Genomic DNA, 21,687 nt, shown 5'->3' with positions numbered 1-21,687 from the left:
AACCCTCTCTAATCCAGTGGCCCCAACACCCCAACCCATTTCCCTGCAGACCCCCCCTCCCTTCCGCGCCCCGAACCCTCCCTCCTTACTCCTCCCCCAGTTCCTTTACCACCCCCCCGACCCCCCCAGATGATTCGCACTCCCCCAGCCCTTCCCCCATGTCTGTGTGTCCCATTGACGTGGGTCTGGCTCCGCTCTCCAGTAGAAATCACGCCCCTGAGAGCTGGACTCTGACCCGAGACTGCGGAGACACCCCCCCCCCCCCCCCCGCGGCCCGGGTTCGCAGCCCGCCCGCGCCGATCCGTCCGCTTCCCCAGGGTGTGTCGGAGAAAGAAAGAAAAGGGGAAAGGACCAGAAAGGACAAATCTCAGCCTCAGAATGTCACCTGCCAACGTAGGTCCCCCATGTCCAGCAGGGGGCAGAGCGACAAACTCTTCCACCCCCCCCGCCGCCACAAGCCTGCATGGAGTTATCAGCACCTGCCCCCCCATAGTGCCCATTGTACTGTACAGCCGCCCCCACCCTCTGCTGCCCCCTAGTGCCCATTACACAGTATAGCCGCCCCTTCCCCACTCCCATCCTCTGCTGCCCCCTAGTGCCCATTATACAGTACAGCCGCCCCTTCCCCGCCCCCACCCTCTGCTGCCCCCTAGTGCCCATTATACAGTACAGCCGCCCCTTCCCCGCCCCCAACCTCTGCTGCCCCAGGACAAAGCTTCCAGCTGGAGACCAAAGGGTTGTGTGGCGGGGTGAAGACCGGGGCATTTGGAGACCTGGACCACTGGCACTAAGGGGAGAGGGACAGAGCCAGGGCAGCCAAGGGGACTTCAGGGTCCGCGCGGCTCCCAGGAGCCTTTATCTCAACCCTGGCCTTTGTGGGGGACCCAAGGTCAGGCCGACAAGGCGTGCCACGCGAAGCAGGGAGTATGTCTGCCATCACTGCCGGTACCCCCTGGGTGTCCTGGGCTCACAAGGATCCCAGCCGTGGTTCCTCTGGGCTGGATCAGCTGAGCTGAGCCCCGCAGAGGAGAGGGGTGGCTGGTACTAAAGTTCCTGTCTCAGAGGCCGGGGGGACTGCCTCTGCAGAGACATGGGGGTCCTGCTGGGGCCCCGGCCCAGTGAAGGGGTCACTCCCAGGAGACGGGTGCCTGGCAGGGTACAATGCAGCCCTGTGGCTGGGTGACAGGGACAGGGGTGATACTGGGATTGGGAACGGGAGTTGTGGCTGCCATGGGATAGTCTGCGTCCCCCGCAGGACCACCCACACGTCAGTGGGGCACAGGCGTGTGGGTCAGAGACTGTACATGGTCCATCCACTTGAGCCAGACCCACCCCCTGCCTTCTGTCATACACAGAGCAGGGCTGCTGCCCCCCAGAAGTGGGTGGAACAGACAGACAGAAACCCCCTTTTCGTAGTGTCAAACACTAGACCCCACTGCCATAAAGCCAGCCTGCTCTTTCTTTCTTTCTTTCTTTCTTTCTTTCTTTCTTTCTTTCTTTCTTTCTTTCTTTCTTTCTTTCCCCACCCCTCTCCACCCTCATTGGCTCCTCTCCCCTTCATCACACCCCTTTGATTCACACCCCCTTTCTCTCCAGCCCCACCCCCAGCCTCTGCCACTTCCTCTTTTGTTGTTTTCAGGGTTCCCACAGGAGTCCCCCAAGGGGTGGGGGAGAGCTGGGACGCTCCTCGCCCACTCTCCCTGGCCCCACGGCCCCTGTTCTGGCAAGGCAGGGAGCGGGGGAATGAAGAAGACTTCCTGGAGGACGAGTGGCGAAGGAGGGGGAGGGCAGTTGCGGGCTTGAGGTTCTTCCCACCCGGCTGACTCTGTCTCCTTCCCTCTCTTTCTGAACTTTCTTTTCTCTCTCTCTCTCACTATCTCTCTCTCTCTCTTCCTCCATCCCTTGTGCTCCAGCTCGTCGGGGAAACCCCACCACGACTGATGACATCCGGACGGGGATGACGGGCGACAGGCGAGTCTCCGTCGGGTACCCAGGGACATCCTTTCCCCCAGAGCAGGATGGGCCCCCGTGGCCCGGGCCCCGATGGCCCTTGCCCCCAGAGCAGGATGGGTCCCCGCAGCCCGTCCCCCTAGCAGGATCATAGACTCCCTTGGTGTTGGGGTCCTGAGTTTCCCCCATCCCAATGTTCCCCTCAGCCTGCCTGGTCTCTCCCACTCCCCGTCTCCTAGATCAACCTCGCCCCCCCCCCCCCGCCCGCCTGGTTCCCCCACTCCTGTTCCTATCCACGGGCTGCTCAGCCTGGTCTCTCCCCCCACCCATCGACCTCCCCCCACAGTCTGTTTTCCCCTGCCTCCCAGATGGGATTGACCCCTCAGCCCTGGCTGCCCCCAATTATCCCCTAAACCTGGTCTCCCCCACTGATATCCCCCGCCCGCTTGGTCTCCCCCCTCCCCTCCAGGATACTGGTTTCTCCGGTTCAGCTCCCCAGCTTGGTGTCCCCCATCCCCTCCTAATGCCCCCCTAACCTGCTATCCCTCTCTCCTGGGTGTGCCCCTCAGCCCAGTCTCCCCCGCTCTCCTCACGCAGCAGTCAGCCCCTCTCTGATCTCCTCTCTCCCACCTCCAGGTCTCACCCCCCCATCACCATGCGGCCACGCCGGTTCTTCATCTTGGTGCAGGATTTCTCTGGGGAAGGTGGGGGGCAGGTGCCCCGGGGCAGCCTCCTGAGCCAGGCGGGCGAGCCCCCCGCTCTGGACTGCCCCTTCTGGGCCAAGCTGCTGGACACGGAGGCCATGGTGCAGGTGCCGGCTCGGGCTGCACGGGAGCTGAGCAAAGAGCAAGCCGGGATGCTGCAGGCCGTGACCAATGGGGACGAGCGACTGGGGCTCTTCAGACAGGAGGGGCTGCTGCGCAGGCGGGGGGCCCTGCGCCCAGGGGACCGGGTCCGGGTCCAGATCACCTCGGCCTCCGGGGAAAAGGTCCGGGGTGTCCTGCGCTACCGGGGACCCATGGGAGACAGCAAGGAGCAGGCTGGAGTCATCTTTGGGGTGGAGCTGGTGGTGAGTGAAGGGGGAGCCTCTAGGGGGCGCCAGCTCCAGTCAAGGATTGGCTGGACTGGGGGGAATGGAACATGACGTCTTACCCCCCTAGGGGGCACCAGCTCTGACCCAGGCCTGGTGGGCTAAAGGGGGTGGGGGATAGGACATGGGGCCTTTCCCCTCTAGGGCGCACCAACTCCAAGCTGGAACTGGCTGGCTCAAGGGTCAGGGAACAGGACATGGGGCCTTTCCCCTCTAGGGGGTGCCAGCTCCAATCTGGCCTCATGGTAGGGGACTGTATCAGGCATCCATGTCAACCCCCCTATTCTGTTCCTCTCCAGGGATCAGCGGCTGGGAAGGGTTTCACCGACGGCTCCTTCAGAGGCCAGAAGTTCTTCTCATGCCGGGAGAACTGCGGGGTTTTTGTGCCTGTGAGCCGGATTGAGCCGGATGAGGGGGCCGAGTGCAGCCCCCTGATAGCTCCCCGGGGCAGCCGCCGGGCATGCACCAGGCTCCAGCTGGCCACAGGGGACCCCCTCAAATCTTCTCCACCCCTGGAGCTCGGAGATCGGGTCTTCTTCAAGATGGGTGACAGCGCCCCTGGGGGCACTGTGTTTTTCTGCGACTATCTGCCCAAGAAGGAGATGGCTGGGGTCTTCGTGGGGATCTGCCTGGTGAGAAGGCGTTGACCCCCAACTTCCAGGGTGGGATCAGACAGCAAGATCCTTATTGAGAGGATCATAATTGGGGGCCCCTTTCCTGAATCCCCTTATTTTCCAGGATCAGCCTGTTGGCTCATGGGATGGCAAATTCAGTGGCCAATCGCTCTGCCACTTCCCCTCTCCGGAGCACGGGATCCTCCTGCCAATCACCAAAGTCCATAAAGGTAGGACCTACAGTAAACAGCAGGGGCGGGAGGCCCTCTGGGCTCGGCTTCATTGTATGGGGCGTTGGCCCTGCCCATGTCATGCGGTCGCTGAGATACAACAGCATTTCTTGGCCAACAAGATGGCTGCCCTCATGGCCTCTCTCCCAGCCATGCAATGGGACATAATGACATCCCTTCCAGACCCTCCGGCTAGCTGTCCAAGATGGCTACCCTAATGGCGGTCACTTTCTGCCAGCCAAAATGGCCACCCCCCTGTAGCGGTCAATGCCTGTTGGCCAAGAAGGTCACCCCAGTGCCAGTCAGTGATCACTGGCCAAGCTGGCCTCCCCAGGGGTGGTCAAAGCCTGACAGCCAACATGGCCATCCCAGTGGTGGTCAATACCTGATGGCCAAGATGGCCATCCAACAGGCCCCATCTGCTTAATGTCTGCCATGTTGTTTTGGTTCCTTTCCCTACAGAAAAGGCTGATGAAGGCCCCAAGGCCTTGAGTGATGACCCCTCCCTAAGGCTCCTCGATGACCCCCCATCCCCCTCCTCCATTCGGTATCCACCCAGGCCGGAATGGGGGTCCCCTCATGGCTCTCCCTCCTCCCTGTTGATGGGGGGCACTGAGGAGCAGGGGGAAGGGGAGGAGGAGGAAGGAGAGGAGGAGGAGCTGGCTTTTCCTCTGCTGGAAATCAACTCAATGGTGGAGGTGCATGACCCCCCCATCTACGGGGTGATCCGCTGGATTGGGGCGCCGCCGGATGTGGGGGAGACCATTGCAGGGCTGGAGCTGGTGAGACAATGGCAGACATCTGCAGGGGACAGACATGGGGGTTTATGGGACCCCAACCCTGTCCTGAGTGGGGTCACCCCCATGGGGCAGGGTATGGGACTCCCATCCCATCTTTAGTAGGGTCAATCCATGGGAGGATTATAGGGCCCCCCAGCTGCCTCCCTCCTGGGGTCATCCCATGGGGAGCAATGGGACCCCTGGCCCCCTTGACACAGTCCCTGCCCCTCTCTCCAGGAGGAGCCGCTGCCCTCAGGCTGCACGGACGGGATCTACCGAGGGATGCGGTACTTCCAGTGCCCGCCCGGCAAGGCCCTCTTCGTCAAGCTACGCCACTGCCGGCCCGATGCCCGCTTCGGGGCTCCCCAGCCCCCTGAGAACCCCGTGCTGCGCTGCAACTCACTGGGTAAGTCCCTGGGGGCCTGGCAGGGGAGAGATGGAAGGTGGGGGGCACGCCACTGCGGGGGGCGGGCATTGGAGGGGGTGGGGGACAATGCCCCAGGGGGTGGGGACAGAGCTGAGGGGGGTGTCTCCCTATAGGGATGGGAGGGGCGGGCTATTGATAGCGATCCCAGTCCAGGTCTGCCTCCCCTCCCACAGCTTTCAGGGTCTATGCCAGCGAGCGGGTGCCAGAGGACACCCCCCCGGGGCTGGGTGAAGAGGGGGGGCAGCGCCTGATGGGCTGGAAGAAAGGGATCCAGGGCCATTGCAACTCCTGCTACCTCGATGCCACCCTCTTCTGGTGAGTGACTTCCCCCCCACCCCCCGCCCTAACCACTAAGCCCCACTCCCCTCCCAGAGCCAGGGAGAGAACCCAGGAGTCCTGGCTCCCAGTCCCCGCCCCGGCTTTATTCCCTAGCCCCCACTCCCCTCCCAGAGCCAAGGAGAGAACCCAAGAGTCCTGGCTCCCAGCCCCCACCCGCCTGCCTGCCTGTTCGTTGGCTGCTCTAACCACTGGGCCCCCTTCCCTCCCCTCCCAGAGCCAGGAATAGAACCCAAGAGTCCTGGCTCCCACCTCCCCCGCCCTCTAACCACTAGCCCCCATTCCCCTCCCCGCACTGTGGAGAGACCCCAGGAGTCCTGGCTCCCAGCCCCCTGCTCTAACCACTAGCCCCCACTCCCCTCCCAGAGCCAAAGAGAGAACCCAGGAGTCCTGACCTTCCCTGCCCCCACAGCATGTTTGCCTTCAGCTCCGTGCTGGACTCGCTGCTGCTGCGCCCCGCGGACAAGAATGATGGGGCGTCTTACGAGGAGACCCGGGACCTGCTGAGAACTGAGATCGTTAACCCCCTGCGCAAGTGCGAGCATGGGGGACGGGTGTCTCTCCAGGGGGTGAGGGGTCCATGGAGGGGTGAGGGGGGTCTCTCCAGGAGGCAGGTGGGTCTCTGGGGGTGAGGGGTCTATGGAGGGGTGAGGAGGGGTCTCTGGGGTTGAAGGGGGGTCTCTCCAGGATCCAGGGGGAGTCTCTGGGGGTGAACAGGGGTCTTTCCAAGGGCAGGGGGGTCTCTGGGGGTGAAGGGTCTGTGGAAGGGTGAGGGGGGTCTCTGGGGATGAAGGGGGATCTCTCCAGGGTGCAGGGGAGTCTCTGGGGGAGACAGGTCTATGGAAGGGTGTGTGGGGGTCTCTGGAGATGAAGGGGGTCTCTCCAGGGTGCAGGAGGGGTCTCTGGGGGTGAAAGGTCTGTGGAGAGGTTGGGGGGTCTCTGGGGGATGAGGGGGGTCTCTCCAGGGGGCAGGGGCTCTCTGGGGGTGGGGGTCTATGAAGGGGTGAAGGGGTCTCTGGGGGATGTGGGGGGTCTCTCCAGGGGGTAAGGGGGGTCTCTGTGGGTGAGGAGGTGTTTGGGGGAGGGAGGAAGGGAGGGGGTGTCTCTGGGAGAGGCTGGGGGTGTGGCAGGTTCTGTCCAGGGGGAGGGAGTCCCAGCGGGAGGGGGCTGAGGGGGAGGTATGTAGGCAGATTGCCAGTGGGGTAACCCCCCACCCCCCACCCCCAGACACGGCTACGTCTGCGCCACCAAGGTGATGTCCCTGCGGCGGGTCCTGGAGGCAGCTGGACACTCCCCAGGCTTCACCAGCGAGGAGAAAGGTGGGGTGGGGAGGGGTATGGGACAGGAGGAGCCGGGGTGCAGGGAAGGGGGTGGGGGAGAGTGGCGGGGGGAGGGGCAGGGTATATGGGGCGAAGAGGTTGGGGTGCAGAGGGAGGGGATGTGGGGAAGGGGCCACAGGGGAGGTTTGGGGGTGCAGGGGAAAGGGGTGGAGGGGCTGGGGGAGGGGGGCTGGGGGAGCAGGGGGTCCCCACTCTCACCCATGCATTCCCCCCCCCCCCGCAGACCCCGAGGAGTTCCTCACCCTGCTGTTCCGGGTGCTGAAGATGGAGCCCCTCTTTAAGATCCGGTAAGACTCCCCCAGCCCCTCATTCCCCTGTCTGGCTGGCTCCTCCCCCTCCCCACCTGCCTGACTGGCAGGGTCTCCCCTCCCTCCACCCCCTCCCCCTTCTGCTGCCCCCCCCCCGCCAAGCTTCCACCCCCCCCACCACTGTCTGCCAAACACCCGCTACCCCACTACCCAGCTTATCCCCCCCTACAATTCCCTCCAAAGTCCCCCTCCCAACCCCCCTTCCTCACACCCTCTCCATCTCCCCGCTACACATTCCCCTTCTACTCCTCCTCTGCCCCCCTCCTAACACCCCCCAGCTCCCCCCTTTCCCCCTCCACTCCCCCCGCTCTCTGCTCCCCACTAACCCCATCTCTCTCTCCCCCAACCCAGGTCAGCGGACAAGGACCCCCAGGGCTGCATCTTCTACCAGATCTTCATGGAGGGTGGTGCAGGGGGGGCAGGCCGGGGGGTCCCCACAGTGCAGCAGCTGCTGGAGGGGTCACTGGTCGCCGGTGACCTCAAGTTCACTGAGGTGAGAGGTGGGGGACAAGGGGAGGAGCTGGGTGCTGGGGGGGGACTGGAGCCCCTATCCCCCCTTCCTGCCCCCCCACACTAACCCCTTCTTGCCCCTACCCCCGTCAGGCCCCCTCCTGCCTCATCCTGCAGATGCCCCGCAATGGCAAGGACTACAAGGCCTTCGCCACCATCCTGCCCAGCCTGGAGCTGGACCTCACTGACCTGCTGGAGGACAGTAAGGGGGGGGGCAGGGGGAGGGCTGGGGGGCGGTGGGTAGCGAGAGAAGGAGGGGACAGCCAGGAGGTGGGCAGGGGGCAGGAGATGTGAGGAATGTGGCAAGACGGGGGTGGATGGGGGGCAGTGAGGAAGGGGGAGGTTTGCGGGGAAGGGGAGGGGTCAGCAAGGAGGAGGGTGGCGGGGGGTGCGAGAGGGTTGGGGTCAGAAGAAGGTAATGGGGGAGGGGCACAGAAAGATGGACGGAGGGGCAGGGGCAGAAAGAGGTGGTGCGGAAGGGTCACAGGGAGGTGGGGGGAGTGGAGGGGTCAGAAGGAGGGGGTGTGGGAGGAGACAGTGGAGGAGGGGTAGGCAGCTGATGGGGGTGTTGGGGAGGGGGTAGCGGGAGGCGGCAGGGTGCAGGGAGGTGGTGGGGGAGGGGAAGCAGTGCGGAGGGGGTTTGGCCCTGGGGTGCTGGTGCTGTGACTGACCACCCCCCTCTGCTTTGACAGCCCCCCGGGAGTGCTGTATCTGCCAGGATCTGGCGCGGAGCGAATGCCCCGAGTGCTACGGGGACCCCAGCATCGGGGCAGGGAGCACCCGTCAGTACTGCACTGTCTGCTGGCAGCAGGTACTGCCCGCTGGCCACCAGGGGGAGACACGGCGATGGGGGTGGGGGGGCGCTGGGGGCCAGAGGGGAGAAGGGGATGGAGGATGCAGGGAGTATTGGGGGGTGGGGGAGGCAGAGGTGGGTGTCTGTGGGGAGGTGTGGGGGGGTTCTGGGACATGCTGTTCCCTGTAATCACCCCCTCCCCCACCCAGGTTCACCGTCACCGTGCCCGGCGCTCTCACCACCCCCGCGCCCTGCGCCTACCCCCAGAGCTGGAGCACCTGCCACCCCCACCAGGCCCCCTGCCCCGCCAGACTATGCAGCTCTACGCCGCCCTCTGCATCCAGACCAGCCACTATGTGGCCTTCGCCCGCCACGGTCCGCACCGCGGCCAATGGCTCTTCTTTGACAGCATGGCCGACCGCCAGGGTGAGCTGTGCGCCGGCCCTTTAAGGGCGGCGTGGGGGAGGGGGGCGGTGTCGCTGCAGGGGGCGTGGCTGGGGGCTGCCCCTGGTGGGCACCCCAGGAATTGCAGCAGGGAGACTCCCGTCTTCCTTCCTTCTTTCCATCCATTTTCTCTCTCTCCCTTTTCTCCTTCCCTCTTTTTTTTCTTTTCTCTCCTTTCTGTCCTTACCTCCATTTTCCTCCAGCTCTTCCCTCTTTTCCTTCTCTCATTTTCTCCTTCCTTCTTTTCTTCCATTCTCACCATTCTTTCCCCTTTTCCTTCTCTATTTCCATCTGTTTTTTCCTTCTCTCCCTTTTCTCCTTCCTGCTTTCCTCCACCTATTTCTTTGCTCTCTTCTCCTTCGCTCTTTCTCTCCATTTGCTCCTTCTCTTTTCAACTTCTCCTTCCTTTTCTTTTTTCTTTCTCTCATTTCCCTTTCCTCCTCTCTCTCCATTTTTTCCTTTTCCTTTTGTCTCTTTTTTCTTTTCTGTCTCATTTCTTCCCCCTTCCCCCTTATGAGTCCCTCTCCATTTTCTCTTCTCTTTCCCATTCCCCCTCTCTCCCCTTTATATTCTTCTCTCTCTCCATTTTCTCTTTCCCGTTCTTTCCTTTTCTATATTCTCTCCACTTTCTCCTTTTTCTGTTTTGCACTTGTCTTTCCCCTTCACTTTTCCCTTTTTCCGCTCCTTTTTCTTCCCCCCAATTTCTCCTCCTTTATATCCATCCTTCTCTCCACTTTTTCCTTCTCTCTCTTTCTAGCTTTTGTCACTCCTTATTTCTCCCTCTTTTGTTTCCAATTTTGTTTTTCCTCTCTCTCCTTTTTCTTATTCTCATCTTCTCTCTCCATTTCTCCATTCTCCTCTTCCCATTTTCTTTATCCATTCCTCTTGTCCCTCTTTCTCTGTTAATTTTCTCATTCCCTTTTTTGCTCCATTTTCTCATTCCCTTCTTCCTCTCTCCATTTTCTTGTTCCCATCTTCTCCCCCTTTTCATACCTTCCCTCCCTCCCTCCCGCCTCTATTTTATTCATTCTTTTTCTCTCCTTTTCCTCCTTCTCTCTTTCCCTCTCTCCTTTTTAACCCCTTCCTTCCCCCTTCTTCCTTTCCAGGTGGCCAGAATGGCTTCAACATCCCACGGGTCACACCTTGCCCGGAGGTGGCCGACTACCTGGAGATGAGCCCGGAGGAGCTCCAGGTGCTGGACCCCAAGTCCCTGCCCCCCTGCGCCCGACGCCTGCTCTGTGATGCCTACATGTGCCTCTACCACAGCCCCACCCTTGGGCTCTACAAATAGTCTCTCCCTGGGGATACGGTGACTGGGGAGAGGGCAACGAGACTCCATCAGCCCCAGGACTGCAGCCCAGTGAGGGGACTTTATTTGCACCATGAATGGGACACCTGTGCCTTTAAGAAGCGGCTGGGAACTACTTGGACCTATAGCTCAACCTTGGTATCCTTATGCCCCTTAAAGGGGCTGGATCAGAGCTGACGCCCCCTAAAGGGGAAAGGCCCTGTGTCCCATTCCCCTCCCTCCGAGCCAGCCGGTCCTCCATCCTGGGGCAAGATGGGAGCTGGCGCCCCCTAGAGGGGAAAGGCCCTGTGTCCCATTCCCCTCCCTCCGAGCCAGCCGGTCCTCCATCCTGGGGCAAGATGGGAGCTGGCGCCCCCTAGAGGGGAAAGGCTCCATGTCCCGTTCCCCACCCCCTGAGCCAGCCAGTCCCACATCCTGGGTCCAGATGGGAGCCCCCCTATTCACCCACCTCCATGCAGGTGGTCTAATTTCTGGAGCAAGAGCAAGCACACAAGCTCTGAGTTTTTCTACACCCTGCTGGGGGGACAAGAGGGCCTGAACCTGGTCCCCACTTCTTCTGCTGCTTCCCCCTGCCCCGCTCCCCGTGGCCTGTAGGTGGTGATGGCCCCATTGTGACACCTCCATTAAAAGCGGACAGGACTGAAAAATCCCATTGCCGCAGGCCTGAACCAAACCAGATTTAAGACTCATCCTTTGCAAACCTGCCTGAGTAAACTGGTGACGTATAGGATCACGGCGCCGAGGAGAACCGGACCTACCCGATCTTTATCTCAGCAGCTGGGCTGTGATGCCACTGTGCTGTAGAGGCTTGCCGCACCGAGCAGCCGCTGCAGACATCCTGGAGGGCTTCCAGGAGAGACGGGGGGCAGTGAGGACATCCCTGGACAAGGCCAGGGCTCTGCTGGAATCCGGGGTGCAATTCTGGGCCCCAACTGTTCCAGAAGGAGGGATTTAAACTGGAGCAGGCACTGAGAAGGGACGACCAGGGGAACGGAGAGTCGGGCTGATGCGAGGGGAGTGAAAGAGCTGGGCTTGTTTAGTCTACCAAAAAGCCAGTGAGAGGAGATCTGTCTGCCGTCTATAAATACACCAGGCGGGGGCGGGCTAAATACCAGGGAGGGTGAAGAGCTATTGAAGCTAAAGGACAATGTTGGCATGAGAACAAATGGCTGCAAACAGGCCATCAACCAACTCCAGCTGGAAAGGAGGAGGAGGTTTCTCAGCACCAGAGGGGTGAGGGGCTGGAATGACCTCCAATAGGGGGTGTGGGGGCAAATAATCAAGTAGATTTAAGGTTGAGCTGGGGAAATGGATTAATGCAATTGTATGACAGGGAGGGAGCCTTGGAGCCAATCGTCCTCTGTTCCTAATGGTCATGCTTCAGTGTTCCAGACGGCCACTGGCAGGGGTCAGGAAGGGATTCGCCACCCGGTGTATGCTGGGAAGTTATTTTTGAATCACCTTCCTCGGAAGCCCCAGGGATGTCCACTTCTGGAGAGGGGCCATTGGACAGGGAGGGCAGAGGTCTGAGGTCTCCAAGCATCCTCTCTCTCAGGTGCTCTGGCTGGTTCTTGCTCCTGGGCCCAGAGTCTCGCTGGTCGCCGTATGTGGGGCAGGCAAGCAATTTTCCCCCAGCGCAGTTTGGCAGGGACCTGGGCGGGTTGCCTCCCTCTGCAGCATGTGGGTGCAGGTAACTTGCCAAGATTAGCTGGATTCCATGGGGTGAGCGTTGGCATTGGACACTAATTGGATTAAACTCCCACTCTGGGTAGGCAAGCCCGAAGAGCGACCGACTTTGTGCCGATTCTGTTCCCAGAGTGGAATGTGATTCACCCCCCAGAGCTACTAGCTTCCCCGGCGTAGACCAGCCCTTAGTGATAAGGAAGGTCACGAGGAGTGGTAGCAAGTTTCACTACCCCCTGCCACATTGATCCTGCCATGCCCCAAAAGACCTTCACTTTGTGTGGGCCTGCTACTGTCTCTGTGTCACCCCGAGGGTTTGGGACGTCAGGGCTGGTGCCAGAGAGAGCCCAGACCTTAGGCTGGGATCTAAGAGCGATATCCTGAGCTGGGGACCAGGATCAGGGTCCCAGTGCTGATGCCAGGGGCAAAGCTGGTGGCAAGGCCCAAGTACCGATGCTAGGGGTTGGGACTGGAGTCGCCCTTCCAGGCCCGGGCTGGGGTCGGCAGACTGAACCGAGAGACGGGTCCATCTCTGGCTGGCCTCCTTGCACAGCCACTTTCTGGAATGCCTCCTGGGTTCAAATAGGGCATCTGGGCCAATCAGGGACCAGGAGGAAGCTGTCACGCAGTCCGGCCCTCTGAGGCGGTACTTCCTGTGGTGGTGATCTTCCAGGGAAGGGTGCCCGTGGCATGGAGGTGTCAGCCACCCCTGCAGAACCTCACCCCTGAGCCTGCTGCTCTCCTAGAGCCAAGCCCCTGGGAAATCCTTCTGGGGATCCCCTCTGCCCAGGAGTGGGGTTTCAGGTGGCAAGGGTGGGACCTGGCTGTGCCAGCCCAATATGTGAGGAAGGTCTCCTCCCTGATGCTAGCGGCACCTCATCGGATTGGAGGGGAGCAGTGGCCCCACCCAGGGGAAAGATGGGGCACAGACCAGCTGATCACCCCAAGAAGACTGCAGAGGGGATGGGGCTGTGTAACCATCTGCCCTGTCTGCCCTGAGAAGACTTGCAGGAGCAGTGGGGAGCTGATAGGATTGGAGTGGGGGCAGGAGCTTGGGAAGGGTTGTGGGGAACAAGGGGCTGCTGCCGCTGGGGAGGGATCAGGAGAGCCCAGAGTGGGGAGGTAGGTAGGGCTTGGGGTGGAGGGTGGTGTGGGGAGCAGGTATATATAGACCAGCCAGCAGGGGGCACTCAGGGCAGTGGGGGTGGGTGGGATGAAGTGGCCATTTTCTGTGCCATTTTTATGAAGCAGGTGTGTGCCTCAGTTTCCCCCTGCACATTGCCTTGCTGCCTGGTGGGTGCACACCGGCTAACGCTGCTCCTGGCACAGGAAGTGCGGGCGGGGGATGTCTCCTCACTCTCTGGGGGTCAGCAAAGAACAGCTTGGAACCGACCCAGCTTCCAGAGGGGGGGCAAGATTCCCCCAAGGACTGAACGATCGACATCCAGTCGCTGGAAACCCGGCAGGCGGGATGTGGGGACTGAGCTGGGAACAAAGGGGAGAAGGTGTCAGGCGGCTGGGGTGGGAGGGTGTGAGCTGGGTCTAAGGGCAAAGAGACAAAGAGCTAGACCTAAGGGAGGAGTCCATGACCACTGGTTTGGCTCATTGAACAGACTCAACCAGGGATGGACCATGTCTCAACCTATGTCTCTCTTTGCTAGCCCAAGGGCTTGCCGATGCTGTGGGCCGGGGAAAGGCTGCATGTGGTCACTGGCCTCCAGTTGGTCCACTGCCAGGAGCCATGGAGAGAGATGGGGATTGCCAGTGCCGAAGAGTCTTGGAGGCCACTATGGATCTGTGTGGATCCTGGGGCCCGGCACACTAAATTTCCCACATATTTGGTTTCAACACGCTCTGCTCCCTGCCTGTCTCACAGAGATACCGACTCAAGGGCCTTTCGTAGGTCCCTGCTGCTTTCCTTCTTTCTCCTCCATTTCCCCCCTTTTATAGCCCCCAAAGAGAAACAAAGGAGAAAAGCAAGGAAATTCAATGCCAACAACTTGGTGAACGCCCAAAAAAAATCGATGCTTTATTCAGGATTGACAAATGCATTGTGTTTCTGCAGCAGATTCGACCCCAAAACGATCCCAAAGCAGAATTCAGGCTGCAGGAGGAGTCAATTTTTATCGTTAAATGTCGGTAAATGTTGATTGTACGATAATAATCAAAATCAACAGCTAGGCAAGGTAAGCAAAATGCTGTTGGAGTAATTACTAGACTTTGATTAAAGGCTGTTTACACCATATATTTGGCCATGTGCTGTTGAGAATTTGTGTTTTACCAGCTATAAAGCTTTAACTTTTTGAATCTCAATGTCCACTGTCATTAAATAATTATTGTCTGTCCTCCTCCACTGTCTGATCCCACTCAATTTCCCACAACTGTGAAAATGTAAATACATAATTTTTTTAAAAAAAGGTTAAAGGCCATAATTTTGCACAACTGAAAATTTAAATTGATGAAAATGGAAGAAAATGTTTATAAACAAACATTGATTATACCTGTTGAAATTAAAAAAAAAAGGCAAAAATCAAATTCTGCCACACCTAGCCGTAACTATAAAAGACCGAGAGGAGAATTAATTAAATTATCTGCGTTGCTAAGGATCGTGGGAGAGCCGCTTAGGAGAGGCAGATGAGCTGGGTGGGAAGGCGGGAGGAAGGCATGGATTTCGAGGGATTGATTTGATCCCACAAATTTCTAGGAAGCCAACGTGACACTCAATCCAAGAGGCTCTGGCTTGGCTGTCGCCCATGGGATGGTCACGGCATCGTCAGTGGGCTTTGTCTCCAAGAGGCTCAGGAGGATGAAGGCAGAGGGAGGGAGGAGGGTCAGGTGGGGTCAAGGCACAAGAGGACGGGCTCCTGGCCCAGGCTGAGGTGGTACTGCCATACAAAGCAGCTCTGTTTGGGTCTCACAGTCACCTGCAGCATCTCCTCGTTCTCCTGGGCTTCAGTCCAGTCCTCCTCCTGCTTCGTCTGGGATCCGCTCCTGCCGTACTGGGCTGACAGGGAGAACTGAGCCTAAGTGATGAGCCCAGTGATGGTGCCTGTCTCGAAAGAGCTGCTGGTGGCCACATCCCAGCTGCCCCCAATGCTGGACAGCTCCTGCTTGGTGGAACCCCCCTTGCAGGTCATCTTCTCGGTCCAGGTGATGGACACCTCAGCCACGTTGTCTTGATGCAGTCGCAGCTGCGGATGGAGATGCCCCTGGTGAGGGTCAGGAGCCCTGGTCAGGAAGCTGAACAGGTTGGGGTGGGTGGAGAAGATTCCTCTTGTAAGGCTTGGGTCGGTCCTCACATTGGCTCCCCACTTCTCGTCCACCATGACCAGCGCCTTGTGGGAGTCCATGCGGAGGTAGCAGAGGCCCTGGTGGTGCTTGGGGTGAATGGGGTAGGGGGAGAGCTGGCGGGGCTGGCTCAGGTCCTTCTTGGGCAGGATGACGCCCTGCTCCAGACAGCAGACATAGAAGGTGCTAGCAGTGCAGCGTCCCAACAGACGCACCCTGGTCCGTGCGCAGGTCCTCCACCACCCGGAAGGAGTTGCCCCAGCTGATGTAGACCTTGGAGTCTGTCTGAGAGCCCAGGTAGCGCTCGCTGAGCCGGTGCAAGGGGTGCAGGCTGTGAAGCTGGATCTACTGCCCTTCGTTGAGGCAGTTGGTGGTGAGGTAGCAGCTGAGGTGGTCCTTCTTAGGGACCAGCCTGGCCTTGGGGTGCTGGGCCTGAGGCAGACACAGAAGAGGTCGGGGAGGCAGAGCCAGCAAGGGGACGGAGCCGGTCTGAGGAGGAGGAACCCCATGGCCCCATAGAGATGGGGGTGGGGGTGGGCCCCCTGGCCTAGGGCTGGAGGGACACCTCAGTAGCGCCAGACGGGAATCCGGAATGACTCCCCCTGGGCTTTGGACAAAGGCCAGATCGAAAGTTGCTCTGAGCTCCCCAACCCCAGCAGCTGCCAAAAGTAAAGCAGAAGGGACCCACAATGCATCAGGGTTCTCCCTAGAGGGGGAAATAGGGGTAGTGGGGCAGAGCTGGTCAAATAGTGAAGCTCCCACCATGGGACTAAGGTGACCAGACCAACCTAGTAAGGCACAAAACAAGACCAAGTAACCCTGAGAAATGAACCAGGGCAACAGGTTGTGTGGGACCAAGGGTGGTCGTGGGCCTCAGAGACCCCTGAAATCGCAGATTCCCGAACAGCTACTGAAGGCGCTTCAGAGGCCCCCCCTCCCCCCAAAGCCATAGAGTCCTCACCATCCTTCTGGACATTTGGCACCTTTATAGGTCTTTCTGCATCATGGTCATTGTGGGTTAGTCAAGCCTCGGCGGGGGGCAGACGGACCTCCTAGGAGTCACTGCCATGAAGGGCTGCGGACAGACCTCATGGTCCAAACAGGCCCACTACTGTCCTGAAGGACGTCTTGGGTCTCTCGGGCCCCTTGTAGGCTGCATGGACCCTCAGGTTCTTCACAGGCCTCAAGGCCATTTATAGTCCCATAGACCACTTGTTTCATGATGTTTTCAGGGAAAATGTCTGTTTTGGAGAGACTAGCCCCAGTGGGGATGGGGAGGAAGAGACTGGCACAGGGCCGAGGGCATCTCCATGGGCTTTCTGGCTCAAGAGTTGGGAGGAAGAGAAGGGTCAGGGTCTCTGGTGATGGAGCTATTCTGGCCTTGTCTCCACGGCCTGGAGCGAAGAATAATGTTGGTAGCGGTTCATTATTTCTACAGCAGGAGTCCCCAGGCAAGATCACAGCCCCACTGTGCTAAGTGCCGTACATACACGTTGTGAGAGAAAGGCCCTGTCACAGAATATCAGGGGTGGAAGGGACCTCAGAGGTCATCTAGTCCAACCCCTGCTCGAAGCAGGGCCATCCCCAACTCCCCAGATGGCACCCTCAAGCATCACAACCCTGGGTTTAGCAGGCCAATGCTCAAACCACTGACCTATCCCTCCCAAAGAGCTCACAGTCTATGTAGACCAGCCAGAGGGGAAACTGAGTCACACACAGGGGAAGTGACTTGCCCAAGACCTTGCTGGCAGCAGAGCCAGGGCTAGAACCCCGGGTGTCCTGATTGCCAGCCCAGAGCTCTACCCACTAGACAACACCGCAGGCCCTGGAGAGAAATTGGGGGCCATGGTGCACTATGTTCACTGGGCCCCACCTCCCACATTTTGCCCCAGTTACAGATCTTTTGGGGACCCCCTGAGTTTGGGGCTTGTACAATTGCTTCCCATTTGTCCCCCTCTCGTCAGCCCTACGTGGGGCCTGTATCCTACAAACTCTGCCTTTCTCACACCCCACCCACCCCAATCTCCAAGCCCAGCCCCAGGACACTGTGTTTACACAATTCCTTTCTTCTGCCCTGCCGGTCTTGCAACATCTGTTGCATTGCCTCCACCACTTCCTGGCCCAGGGAGGGTTATGCTAGAGACGCCTGCTGGAGCAGCGGCCGTGTCTCCGAACCCTGCTGGGCTTCTGGTCTTTATCTCTCTGAGGCTCTCGATATTTCCTGGCAGATCCACAAGTTTCTGGTTGTAAATTCTCCCTGACGTATGGCAGGAGAGCAGGAAAGGAGCATCTTGCCAGTGCTGAGCCGTCTCACGCAGGGACCAGCCAGTTGGGGCAGTGCCTGGCCATTGTCTTACAATTCTTCCGCCCCCCACCCCCGACCTCTCCTTGCTGTCTCCCTCAGGGTCTGAGGCTCGATGGCCAGGATCGTTCCACGGAAAGATGCTCCCGGCACCGGCATCTTCTGGAAGAGACACGGAGACTTCATGGTCCGCTCCGACCTGGGCTGCTACTTGTGGACAGAGCGTCTGGAGACCGGACGCAGCATCGAGATCCGGGGTCTGCACCCCTCATGCCAGGGCGGGGATCATTACCTGGGCTCCGAGAGGGACCCCGACATCTACATCATCAAGGGCGACTCCTACGGTGGTACAGGACCTGAGCACAGATGAAGGTGCTCAGGTCTACCAGCTGCATCCCAATTGCCGCCCCGGGGACCACTACATGAAACGCGCCGACTTCTTCTTCATCCTCTTCTTTGGCCAGGGGATCGTGCGTGGTGTGTGCGATTTAAGCACAGACTCCAGGGGTGAAGACATCCCCCTACATCCCCAAAGCTGCCTGGGGCTCTACTACTTTGGCATCGGGAGCTACTGGGCGATGGTCACTGTGGACCAAAGATGGGGAGCTCAGTTCTACCTCTACAAGAGTTTTATCAATGCCAACTTGGCTGCAGTCTACTCCATCACCCTGACCTGGTGAGTTTCCTTCCTGGGGGGCTGGCCCTGACCAGGGGCCCCTCCTTTGGAGGCTGGCAGTGCATCAAGACCCTCTCCAATGATTCGGACACCCCTATCACCTGGACTCACGCTGTGGCCCAGAAGGTGGGCTTCGCCAAGGAGAAGGTGGCCAGCGTCGGGCACAACTGGAAGGTGGGCACTTCCGTCTCACTCGGGGACGGGGAGCTGACAGCAGCTGTTGTCAAGGCCCAGTTCTCCCTCTTGGCCGAGTACGGTGGGAGCAGTGTCAAGACGGAGAAGGAGGACTGGACTGAAGCCCGGGAGGAAGAGGAGACCTTCCAGGCTACCCTGGAGCCCAAACAGAGCCTCTACGTGTGGCAGTACCGCCTTGGCCTGGGCCAGGAGCCCATCTTGTTCTGCCGGGACATCAAGTTCACCAAAGACCCCACCCCGCCTGCCACCATCCCACTGCCCCAATTTTAAGACTATCTTGAGGTGGACCAACCAGCATTGGCCAGGACATTCTTGTGCATCCATGTGGTACATCATCATCCTCCTGGTTATTGGGTCACAGCTAGGCACAGCTACCCAAGGTGGGTCTTTTAGCTCACGCACTAAGATCCCAAGGTTCAATCCCTGTTGCCAATAACTCCCCGAGGGGCATGGTCTTCTTTGACTTGCTCTTGTGTTAATGTCTGGAAATCAGCGATGTGGCTGGGGAGTCCAATGGTATTTGCTAGTAATAGGAAGGCTGTTGTGTTAGTCAGGCCACTGGAGTGGGGCTGGATTCAATTCCTGGCTAGGAGCAACTGTCTTCCATGAGTCTTTGGGTGGGTCAAATTCGGGAAACTGAGGTATCAAGTGATTTAAGGGTGAAAGTGATTTAGGCACCTCAGTCCCACTAAAAGCTTCCATGTGACCAAGTCACTGCTAAAAAATGGGGTTTGGCCCCTGAATCACTTTGAACAATTTGACCCTGTTTCCCCATCTGGACAATGGGGCCAGTAGCATTTCTGTACTGCACAAGGCATAGTGAGAATTGTAGGCATGACTGGGCATCCATTTTATGAATTCGCCGCAGTGCCTGTTAGATTTTAAATCTAGCAAAGTAGATTTGCCAGTTGGATGAATATATTCCATAGCAATTGAATTGAGGATAAAGCCCATTTTGTTGAGTCCAGGCAGCTTAAGTATTCAAATGCTAGGTTCTGCTATTTCCCAAATCAGGGTACTTGCTTATTCTTAACCAATCAACACGCTTATTAATTCACCAAGGTCATGGTAAATCCCTTAGATTTAGAAATCTCGGTCAGATACCCAGTAGGGACTGAACGCAAAATACACGTGCAATCAAGTGAAACAGACTAGCATTGGGCCCAGCTGTTATAGACTTATCCATAAGATTTCTTCCAACATTTACTTCTCATCATCAGTCGTCAATTCTATAGTATTTCTGCTATGTTTATCATCCTCCCAGGAGTACAGTGACTCTTCTCTTAAGGGACTTTGAGGAATTTTTCAAAGCTCTGCTCTAGTTCAAAAGGGGTGTTTTGGGGGTCAGTTTTTGGCCTGTGTTCAGGCTTTGTGATCACATTGGTCCCATCTGGCTTGGAATCCCTGCTCTTGGAAAGGCTGGGTTGGAAAGGGACTAATTTAAGTGATCAAAAGCAATTGCTTGATATTATTAAGTTTCCTCTGGCCAATTGACTTGGCTTTGTAAAGGTTTATCTACATATCACTGGTAAAAATCTAAACAACCAATTCTTGGGTCTGTCAGCAGGAAGAGGCTGGGCTCATCAGGGAATTTGCAGGTGCCGGTTTTTAAAGGCCACAACAAGAGGAACTCAATCTCTGAAATGAAATCTCATTGCGCCTTCTCAGCCCTTTGAACTCTACAGTAGAGGGCGTCTTTCCACATGGCTGGCCTAAATGTTGGTAGCACTTCTGCAGCTGCCTTTGTGGATTCTTCTGCTGAAGCCCTATAACCTTAGAGGAAGGGTGAGTAGGACCAATGGAGGGTGAGCTATCTCTGGGATCCCACAGGGCATCCTCAATTTTATACATCCTGATTTAAGGGCCATTGGAAACCAACCGGCTTCTGATTTCTACTGGACACTTGCTTCATAACCATCAGACTTTGGTTGTTTGCAGTGTAGATAAGAACATAAGAATGGCCACACTGGATCAGACCAGTGGTCTGTCTAGCCTGGTATCCTTTCTTCCAACAGTGGCCAAAGCCAGGTGCTTCAGAGGGAATGAACAGAACAGGTCATGTTTGGTCCCAGGACATGTGAAAGACGAGGTGGGTCAGATAACGCCTTTTATTGGACCAACTTCTTTTGATGAAAGAGAAGTTTCAGCTTCTGCACCAGCTCTGTGGAGCTCGAAAGCTTGTCTCCCTCATCGACAGAAGCTGGTCCAAAAAAGGTATCAACTCACCCACCTTGTCTCTCCCTCTCTCAGCCTTTAGCTGATTCCTTCTGCTGCTTCCATCTACGTCCAGTAGATGGTGATGGTGTCCAACAAGTATCTTCGATTCTTTCCTTAGAGGGTTTTTAAGTTGTTTTCATTTCAGTGACCGTATTTCCCTGTATTCACCCCAGCTATGAGTTGGGATCCCTCCCCCCTCTTTTAAGCATTGTCTGTTGATGCTTCGTTGATTTCAGTTCTTTTTCCTTCTCGCCACCCAACGAACCCTCTTATGTCTAGGGTGCAAAAGTCCTTCTGAAAGCAAACACAATCCATTATAGTTCCCCGAAACATAGTGGGGCTTTTGGCTAGTTCTAATATCTTTCCTTTCGTACCCTTTGATCTGATGCAGACCAACGCACAGCTCCTAATTGGGGGTGAAAGATAACGGAGGGAGCAAACAGATTATCCATGGGATATTTTTCCTAGATTCAGCCATCCTGCTCTTCCAGGACAGTCTTTCAACTTTAGCTGGGCTGAGGTGTCACAAGGCTAATGGTTGTTTTCTTATGGTCTCTAGTTTCCAGCAGGGGTTCAGAACTAGCCTATTTTGCGGGGATCAGAGGGGAATAGCTTTTCTGCCCTTGAGGACCGAGAGGAACTAATTATTATTAGCCACATATTCTAGGCATACTTCTAACAGGATGTAACCCAAACTGTGGGACATTCAGATACTAACGTGATTCATACAAGTGACTGGCTAAGTATTGGATAACTGGGTTATCTGAGGTCTGCACTAGCTGATTTAATGGTCCCTTTAAATCCATGAATATAAGCACCTTTATGGTTTCCCGCTACCTGAAACCTGCATATGGGCCTTTAACTTCCAAATTCACCGGAGAAATGTCAGCAATTTGTCAGCTGTGAATAAAGGAACTTTGCACATTAACAAAGTGTTGTTTGGTATTGCACCGCCCCCCCCCCCCCAGTTATATGATTTTGTGTGGATTTTTTTTTTAAGGGTAAGAATTGGGAATGAAAGAGGAAACTAAAGGGATTAGCAGTGAGGTGTGGTAGGTAGAGGACTGGACTGAGGGTCTGGACTCCTGGTTCTATCCCCAGCTCTGGGAAAGGAATTGGGTCTAGCGGTTAGAGCAGCAGGGTCAGGAGCCAGGACTCTTGGATTCTTTCCCCAGCTCTGGAGAGGAGTGGAGTTT

The 21,687-nt window shown here is 57.5% G+C and overlaps 1 protein-coding gene across 2 annotated transcripts; it reads left to right on the top strand.

Annotated features, from left to right (window-relative positions):
* Window positions 1-1,627: 1,627 nt before the first annotated feature.
* On the top strand, window positions 1,628-12,775 carry LOC144273637 (ubiquitin carboxyl-terminal hydrolase CYLD-like). 2 transcript variants are annotated; one of them, XM_077832316.1, is made up of 15 exons: window positions 1,628-1,971; window positions 2,587-2,938; window positions 3,340-3,672; window positions 3,779-3,884; window positions 4,347-4,666; window positions 4,901-5,069; window positions 5,264-5,405; window positions 5,839-5,961; window positions 6,654-6,745; window positions 6,990-7,053; window positions 7,426-7,567; window positions 7,678-7,786; window positions 8,277-8,395; window positions 8,587-8,803; window positions 9,928-12,775. In XM_077832316.1, the coding sequence occupies exons 1-15, from the start codon at window positions 1,958-1,960 to the stop codon at window positions 10,110-10,112; spliced, it is 2,487 nt and encodes an 828-aa protein (XP_077688442.1). In that variant the 5' UTR covers window positions 1,628-1,957; the 3' UTR covers window positions 10,113-12,775. The 2 variants fall into 2 exon arrangements, with proteins under 2 accessions (XP_077688442.1, XP_077688441.1); XM_077832315.1 differs by having other exon boundaries at window positions 2,587-3,019.
* Window positions 12,776-21,687: the final 8,912 nt, after the last annotated feature.

Source organism: Eretmochelys imbricata, chromosome 13 (assembly GCF_965152235.1).
Source record: "Eretmochelys imbricata isolate rEreImb1 chromosome 13, rEreImb1.hap1, whole genome shotgun sequence".
In the NCBI taxonomy this organism is placed as follows: domain Eukaryota; kingdom Metazoa; phylum Chordata; order Testudines; family Cheloniidae; genus Eretmochelys; species Eretmochelys imbricata.
This window is presented reverse-complemented; position numbering and strand designations above follow the sequence as displayed.

Bases quoted from the DNA above. Each gene is read 5' to 3' on its own strand.
- LOC144273637 (XM_077832315.1), top strand. The intron at 5,962-6,653 runs GTGCGAGCATGG...CCCCACCCCCAG, and splicing joins ATCGTTAACCCCCTGCGCAA to ACACGGCTACGTCTGCGCCA. The intron at 6,746-6,989 runs GTGGGGTGGGGA...CCCCCCCCGCAG, and splicing joins CTTCACCAGCGAGGAGAAAG to ACCCCGAGGAGTTCCTCACC.